This window comes from Leptinotarsa decemlineata, unplaced genomic scaffold, assembly GCF_025532065.1.
Source record: "Leptinotarsa decemlineata unplaced genomic scaffold, Ldec_3_MD MMD2_tig00000882_RagTag_RagTag, whole genome shotgun sequence".
In the NCBI taxonomy this organism is placed as follows: Eukaryota; Metazoa; Arthropoda; class Insecta; order Coleoptera; family Chrysomelidae; genus Leptinotarsa; species Leptinotarsa decemlineata.
Window position 1 is genome coordinate 17,660,231 of NW_027412556.1, and position 9,185 is coordinate 17,669,415.

General features: G+C 33.1%; 1 protein-coding gene across 1 annotated transcript; it reads left to right on the forward strand.

The window, feature by feature from the left end:
• The first annotated feature begins 380 nt into the window (after positions 1 to 380).
• On the forward strand, positions 381 to 7,756 carry Arpc5 (Actin-related protein 2/3 complex, subunit 5). The gene is made up of 3 exons (XM_023164039.2): positions 381 to 599; positions 7,343 to 7,415; positions 7,473 to 7,756. The coding sequence occupies exons 1-3, from the start codon at positions 460 to 462 to the stop codon at positions 7,710 to 7,712; spliced, it is 453 nt and encodes a 150-aa protein (XP_023019807.1). The 5' UTR covers positions 381 to 459; the 3' UTR covers positions 7,713 to 7,756.
• Positions 7,757 to 9,185: the final 1,429 nt, after the last annotated feature.

The following is a 9,185-nucleotide window of genomic DNA, read 5'->3' on the forward strand; positions in this document are numbered from 1 at the left end:
ATAAATATGAAACAGTATTGAAAGTTCGTCTGCCTTTTTTATATCATTCGAAATGTAGGCGGTAGAGAGCCAAAAAACGAAATTCAAAAATTCTAGTTTTCAGGGAATATTTAAGAAACAACCACTGATATTTTGATCTGAACAGAGATTATTGTAGTTCCCCAAAATAGGAAACGTTTGTTCAACATAAGCGATCATGTAGATCTTACCGTTCATGTGATAGCAATGATGGGATCAGCTGAAAAACGGCAATTTACCAACAGTTGTATCACTCAACATCGCAGTTTTTTTGAGGTCATTGAATCTGAGTAAGCTCTGCGAGGATTTTGTAAGGATATTCATTGGCAACACTGCGGAATAATAACAAATGATAATTGACAATTGACATTTCTGTCATTAGTTTATCAGTAGGGCGAGGGTAGAAGTTATTTGAATTCAAAAATATACATTTTACATAAAATGGCTAAAAATACTTCTAATTCGGCATTCAGAAAGATTGATGTTGATCAGTATTCCGAAGACAATTTTAAAGAAGATGAGACTGATTCCGGAGTTTCGGCAGGAGCAGATGAAAACGAAGTCAATGGATTTCTTCAAAAATATCCTTTTTCATGATTAGAAGTAATTTCTGAAAATTTTGATAAACATTGAACCTTCACAACATATAAGAACGGCATTGAAAAATTCGAGCAATCCAAGATGCTGTCTTGTGTAAATAAAAAAATGAGCTTGTATAAAAGTGCGACTGCCTTTGATTCCTATCAGGATATTCATTATTAACAATTGGAATTGAATCTTTTTTTCATCATTGTTATAACTGAGAGTAATAACATTTTGAGAAATGCTGTTATGACAGTTTTAACATAGGCTCCAGCCAGGACATGAGTCATCTCATATGTAAAGACAGGAAATATATTTTTATTGGCACCAAATGAAACTGAAATATGCTAAGGTTTGGTACATCCAGTATGTGTGATACATCTGTGGAACTCTCCAAAACGGTTGACTTATAATGGGTTATTTTTTTTGCAGTTCATATAAAAAAGTATAGTTGGTCATGGTTTCTCAGAGACTAATTAAAAATCTGTAAATGCCATGTTGTAAAGCTTGGAAAATGGCGATGAGTATATTGTAATTAATGAGTCATAAAACTTTTCAGAAAAACAAATGATTCGTTTTCAAATTGTTTGTCCAAGTATTCCTCAAGGTCTCAAAGACTTTGAGATATAACTTTTCTCCTCGCAATAAACGCACATACCACTGATGATGTCTGCCACAGTAACACACGAAACGTTTGGTACTTCTGGTTCCATTTGACTAAGGCCTACTAGCCTGGATTTTGTTCTCTTCAATACTTCACACTGTTGGACAATAACCCATGAATAGTAATGAACAATGGCAATGGAAAATCAATCAACCCATTTCAGCCACCTGGAATATTAGACAGGCAACAATTTTGTTAATTTTTGCAAAACTAGTAAGGTGGCAGTCCGAGGCATTTTGTCTGTCAAGAAGATTTATTAGAGAATTTGAAATAATCTCTTGGCCAAATAGCGTATCTAATGAACAAAAATTGTCACCATTTACTTATCTCTAAAGAAACTTTATTAAAAGCTACAGGCTATGCATTTGAGCTGGAGGGAGACACTTCGAACATTTATTTTAAATATTTTTTTTGAACTCTCTGAAAAATTAAAGATAATATCCATTTTTCCTATTTACGTAGAGATCCAGCACTAGGTGTCATCCGTTGGGGCGTTGCGACATCCATGCTAATTTTTTAAAATGGTAATCCAGATTTTTCAATTTGTTTTTGGAATCTGCATCAAAATCTGAATTCAGCCATATAGCACACTTGTAGTTTCCCTTGAATACTGATGAAAAAAGGCAATTTCATTGCATATTATAAAGAGGTCCATGAATAAGTCGAAATAAAGACTTGACGAAAATGTATTCAGTTCTGTATTGGTTTTTCGTGAAATTGAAAAATTCAATTTCCAAATGCAGAAAAGTTGGATATAATATGTACTTATGGTGAAGCAAGAATGAATTCAAAAGAAGCAGTGAGAATATACAGTAATCGGTATCCTGACAGAAGATTATCATTAGACAAAACATCCATACAAAATACATCTGTTTCAAAGGCTACATCCAGGTAATAATCTGTGTTTAAATTTTCAATAATCTAGTCCCATATTTAGGAAATGCTGATAGAAGATTGAACTTCATGATGATGATCAGTTTCTGAACAAAATATTATGAAGTGATGAAAGCCGTTTCCATATATATATGAAACAAACTTAATTGTCACTATTGGTCTGATGTGAACTATCATTGGATGCAAGAAATGAGATTTCAGTCTGTGTGGGGGGGTTAATGTTTTGTGCGGAATAATTGATGGTTATTTGATAGGACCCCATTTTTTCAAAGGAAGATATTTTTTTCCAACATGTGTTGCCGAATCTCTTGAAGAATTTACCAATACAAACTCGACTGAATATGTGGTTTCAACAAGATGGGGTACTTCCGCATAATAATAGAATAGTTAACCAATATTTGGATGGATTGAAATGGATCGGAAATAAGGGTCCAATACCATGGCCAACTCGAAGTCCAGATATTACTCCACTAGATTTCTTTTTGTGGGGATATATTGAATACTTAATTTATATGCTATGTTCACAAAATGTAGATGATTTAAAAAATCATCACAAATGTTTGTACTTCCATATCGTGAGAGACGCTTTCAGCTGTCAACGAATCAAGAATTACTAAAATAGATGCGATATGTGTATTCTACGTGAGGGAAGAAAGCTCGAACACTTACTAAAATGATTCATATTATCACTAATTGTTTTCATTATCATGTTGGCCGAGTTATGGTCCAAGTAAAATGTTTTTTCATAATTTGAAACATTTATTTTAGTTTGTATTGTCTGCGATTTTACAGAAACACACAACTAGATGTAGCTGAACATGCAATGCAATTATAACTGATGGAATAATTTTATTAAACTCGTATTATTCCATTCATTTTGATTTCATGACCCTCTTTATAATATGCAATGAAATTGTCTGCCTGTTTTCATCAGTATTCAAAGGAAACTACAAGTTTCCTATATGTCTGAAATAAAAATATGATGCAGATTCCAAAAACAAATTGAAAATCTGCGAAAAAAAGAGAAAGACATTGGTTTACTCGAAATGTAAATATAAATGAACCAGACATCAATTTTCTGATGAAGAGAAACAATTTATTGTACTCTCAATGGTGATTTTCAGTGTCATTCAAGTTTTATTTTTGTTTCCTAGAAGTATATGGTTTAATCTACAATGATAATTTGTGGTTAGATGATGGTGGTTGTTAGGTTCAAAATAATCTTTTACAGTGATATGTGATAAGTTCCATACTTGTTTGAATGTGATTGATAATGCTCCATGGTGGATTAGAAGTTTGACCCTTCAATGTGAATAAATGTAATAGGATGGACAGAATGAAGTAGATATGAAAAATTTCGAATTAAAACATAGGATGAAAATATTCAGATGCTGAAGTTAGAAGAAAAAATATTCTAGCAACAAATTATTGCTCATATGGTTTTCCCTTTGTCTCACTTTTGTGTATGTTTTGCTATATATTTTACCTTAATATTTATTTATTTAATATTTATAATAATATAATTATTTAATATATATTTTACTTAATATTTACTTTGGAATTTATAACCTTTGTTTTTGTCTCAGTTTCACAAAGATTCTTGAACTACTCACTTACTAGGTGATTATTTTTATATTTCTATATAATACATGCCATCCCCTATGTTAAGTTGTAAAACAGTCTCTGCTAAACTTTGACCTTTTATTGATTTTTGTATCTACTTCTTTATAAACAATGTATGTCAATGAATAAAGCCCATTTATTATTATTATTATCTCTGAAATGTAGAAGAGTTGAGAATATAAGTTAGAAAAATATACAAAGAAATAAATATTTTGATGACAACTAAAATATCAAGAATATGCAATAAAGAAAAATTGTGTTGAAAAAACAAGAAAATAATTGATCAAAGAATGTGAACTTTCATGGCCGGAGATAACTGTATGAAAGCTATTTTCCGGGTTTTTTGTCTGACGTTTCGTCTACAACTGCGGTAGACATCATCAAAGACGATGTGGTAACAGTCACACTGCCTGGGTTGGTGCTTTCATTATTCCGAACGCATTTACTACGATGCTCGTATTTGACATTAGTTTTATTTTGTTATTGGTGGGCGTGGCTGGGTTCATCTTAATTGAACCTTGTTTGAGTACTTTCAAGGACCGGTAGCCAGACTCTATTTATGTTCATTGCCTCTTCTTTTCTATTGAAATTATCCTTATGTTTAGATTTCTATTGCTTATCAATATACTCTCGGATAATAATATTGAGTTTTATCGAGTATTACTGTATTCTCAAATGAAAACATGTTCGGCTACAACTGATTTGTCAGTTTGTTCGAGTCAACAATTTCTCTTGTGTTCACACAGACAGGTACCTACAATTCTTTTCGTGGTTCCAATAATTTCAAGACGATTTTTACTTAACTCAAATTGAAAAAGTAATATTTTAGGAGAGATTAGTTTTCTAGTTTTTTGACTTTCTACTTACCATCAATAAACAATTAAGAAGAAGTAGAAAGTCAAAAGGGTTCATTTACGTTTCAATTGTTAATAATATCGATGACTGGATTATTGCACACCTGGCTTGATTAATGGTTTATATGTACGCCTTCTTTATTTTATAAAATTCAGTTTCCTCTCCATGTATAATCAATACTTCAGACCACTTGATATTCTACCAGTACAAGCATGCTATGCTATTCCTGATTTGCTAATTTATCTTCATTGTCTTTGTGTGCTTACCAATCTGAACCTTCAACCGCTGTTTCGTTACATAAATGTAGGACGTGCCATATTCACACATCATACAGTGAAGGAATATCTTGCACTTATTCTCATTTGGTAACTTGGCTTTCTTGGGACTGCCTTTCTGGCAGTTTTTTTATGTAAAGAAGGGTTGTTAAGGGTTCTCCTCCTTGTGGATCTCTTGTCGTCTGCTGGCCAATATCTGTATAGTTCAAGTAAACGATATAGTGCACCCTACCTTCCGGCAGTTCCCGTTTAATAAAATAGTTAGGGAGCTAACTAATTTTGTTATTCAAGAATCATTTCTGATTATATAAGAATTACAATAACTGTATTATAAATATTTCGTTTACATAGATGAGTGGGAAAGTAGGGATTCAAATAACAGAGTGATGATTGAAAATACTTCTGAATACTACTTACTCGCACTTGAATAGGTGTGAACCACAATAAACCCGTGCGGGTTGCGGTGGAGGGTCGAATAGACCCACTCACTTGTGACCTAACCTAACTTAACTACTTACTCACATATATAGGTATACAATCGATCGCTTCAAAAATACTTCACTAAATTTCTTCGAAAGTTTCTGATAATTCCTCTTCCATATTCTCCGTTTCACTATCACTGTCGTCATTTAAATCAATAATGAATTTATTTCCACCATTGATATGGAAATGTCCAATCTCCATATAGTCTTTTTCAACTAAAATTACTTTTTTAATCCTTTTCTGCCAGTCTTCTTCGGCAATATCAGATACTTCTTCTTTAACTAGCTCTATCACCTTCTTATCAAATTTTGGAAAATTATTTTACGCAAGATGCTTTGTTTCAATTTTCCCCAAATCAACTTGATGGGATTGAAAACACAAAAATAGAGGGGAAGTCTCAATATGGTGTGTCCATACTTTTCAGCAATACTCTCAAGGGCGTACACTTTTTCAAATGTTTTTGTCTGTAAAACTTCAAGTAGTTGGTTTTTGGTATAGTTATCTTCAAAATACACATTGTTATCCATTAAAAAACTTTGTATTTCATCTTTCCTCGAATTTTTATTCGGTACTTTGATGAGCTGTCGCGAATGATAGGAAGCGTTGTCAAGAACTATTTCACTATTCGCATCCAAATTTGGGACCAATGTGTTTTCAAACCATTCCTCAAAAATATTAGTTTCCATGTTTTTATGATAGTCAATATTGCAGTCCAAATATTTTCCACATAATTTCAAAAAATTCGGAACTCATCCTTTACGGCCTCCGCAATGCACAATGATTAGTCGCGATCCTTTGTTTACAGGCATGTTAGACGTACACATTCTCGAACCATCAGTCCACTGTGTCGTGAGTTTCATACCAAGTTTCGTCCAAATAGAAAATTTGCCGTTGTTCTTGTCTATATTTAGTTATTTGTTCTAAGTATTTGTTACGCAATTCCACTATTATTCTGCATTCCATAATTGCTTGACGTTTGTTTATTATTTTAAATCTAAGTCCTAGTTTCTTTATCCAATTCTCAAAGGTTTTGTCACAGCAGCTCACGTTGTGGCCGGAAGTATTCAATTTCCTCCTTATAATTTCAATTGTAGGAATCTCATTGCTTTTGTAACAGTCGTATATTGTTTTTTTTTTCATGATTTTATTAGATGAACATCTAAAGGTTTTGGTAATCCTGCATCACAGCGCGTCTTGCGTTCATAAGGTTTGTTTTTGACTATTTTACGTACAGTTGAGAAAGGAATTTCGATCAAATCTGATGTTGCTTGTAATAATGTTTTCCCTCGAAACCAAACTTGATATGTAGATTCTTATAAACATTGAAACATACTCTCTGTGTTTCAATATTCAAATGCATCCGAATCTTATTCAATGATATCTCTTTTTCGCATTGTTCACCAGCGCTATTGGAATCACTACACAGGAAAAAGTCTGCATTGTTATCACACTCGTTATTACTATTGGTACATCCAAGGACGCCACATTTCAAACAGATAACAAAAATTTTAAGCAATTATAACTTCACCAATATCGAATTTCAACACTCAAATCGCGATCAGTTCCTGAACTGAACATTGACGACATTCTATTGGTCACCGTAACATGACTTCAAATTTAATTTTATGACTCTTCAGCCAATAATAAAACTCGGTTAGTAAAAATTATCCAACACGAACCACCAATTCTTCAGTCCACGTGGACTAATCCGTAGCGGCATTATTTCTTTGTTTTGTTTTGGCCTTTGAGTTCGCCGATAGCTTTAAGAATTACTATATCAGTTACTTCGACTATACTACCAGCTAGATTCTGGGAGTATGCATTCTATTGCAGATTTCTCTCAGAGATGAGACTTTCTTTGGTGTCTCCTGCGTACAGAAATTTATTGAAAAAAAGTATAGGCTGAAGATTCACAGATGAAAACAATAATTCCTTAACTTCAAAACACAGGAAAAATGTTGGATGCTTTAAAAGTAGTATTGAATTGTGCTCCAACGAGCATAAAGAACCAACAAATTAAGGTACGAACATTTGTTACACAAATTGGTTACTTAAACTTAACTATTGTTATGTTTCAGGAGAGTTCCCTCAATTTGGCACTCAAGGTTCTCCTGGCAGTGAAACCTTCTCAGATAGATGAAATTATAGATTCACTGAACATGGATTACTTGGATGTCTTGATGAAATATGTGTATAAAGGCTTTGAATATCCCTCCGAAGGAAGTAGCGGACAATTACTGCTCTGGCATGAAAAAATATATAACGTTGGTGGAGTCGGGTGCATTGTAAGAGTTCTGGCTGATACCAAAAGAGTGTAAAATATTTTTTCGATTAAATTAATCTATTTCTAAGCTGAAAATAATTTTGTTTTTTTTTATCATTTCAACAATGTAAAAAAATTACTGTATAAAAATAGAAAATAATCTAAATTTTTAGGAGAGATTAATTTTTTGGAAAGATAGGTTTCGACTTTCTCTATCTCTCTTCCTTTCACTGGAAGATTCCCACATTATTTTATAAAGATGGAGAAGTAGAAAGCCAAAACCTTTCTTTACCAAAAAACAAATGATCTTATGATTTGCAAAGAAAAGTGGAAGACATGCTCATAATCTAAAACTTAAAGAATGTTAGTTATTTGAAAAATTTCTGTGATGTATAAAAATATATTTCCATGAGTTTTCGAACACAGAAAAGCTATTTAAGACCTTTAAATGATCTCGAATGTGTTTATATATCTTTGGACTAATTATTCCGGTCCACATGACGTAATTCTTAACCTAGTTGAGGGTTTGATTTATAACATGAGTTATTTTGGAACACAATACATACACAGTTCAAAAATATTAACCAATGTTCTGTTCGAACAATTTGCTATGCACCTCTGTATATGCTTGTGTACCTACTGAGGTAGGTCCACCCCAGAAACAGACACCATATCTGAGTTTTGATTTTACTTGAGCAAAATATATATTGAGCAGCTGACTTTTTGTTGTAATTGTTCTTGAGTTAATAAAGAGAATTTCTAACGAGCCGAGTTTTGAGGTTAATTATTAACAGTGGGTTTTCCAATTGAGGAACTTGTCTAGACTGATTCCCAAGAACCTTACATTGTGATTAGTATTTGTTAAGGTCACATTGTTCACCATGAATTATATGTTCTCCACTCTGTGAATAGGAATAACTTATGTATTATCTGATGATGAATAAATAGTTGTTATTGAATTAAATTGATATCCGACTTACTATTCTAGCGGACCTCCCTGTAAATTTAGTTCAGGAGCGAGTCTACAGAGGAGATGGATGTCGAGTTTACGGCTCCAACTGACCTCCCTGTAAATTTAATTCAGGAGCGAGTCTACAGTGGAGGTGGATGTCGAGTTTGCGAGTCTACAGTGGAGATGGATGTCGAGTTTACGACTCCAACAGACCTCATATAAAAATGGGATTACTTTCCCAATTTTTATATGATTTGGAAAAACCACCTACTGTAAATGACATCTATATGAGTATAGATATTGTTGTAAATCATGCTCTAAAAAAATAACGCCGGCCGCCACTGGTAGCTATAAGTCAATTGTGACGTAGCTAAGAGCGCGCGAATGTCGCCCATCAAAACAGTCAAGTGGAGGTTACAGTGCGGTACGCAAAACTATCCAGTAAGGCGACAGACATTCGAATAATAGTTGAGGTGTTTGTTGTATTCAAAGTGAAATAAAGGTAAGTATGATTATTGTTCAGTGTAGTCAATTATTGGTAAACCCACGGGAGAAAACGGTAACAATATATCATCT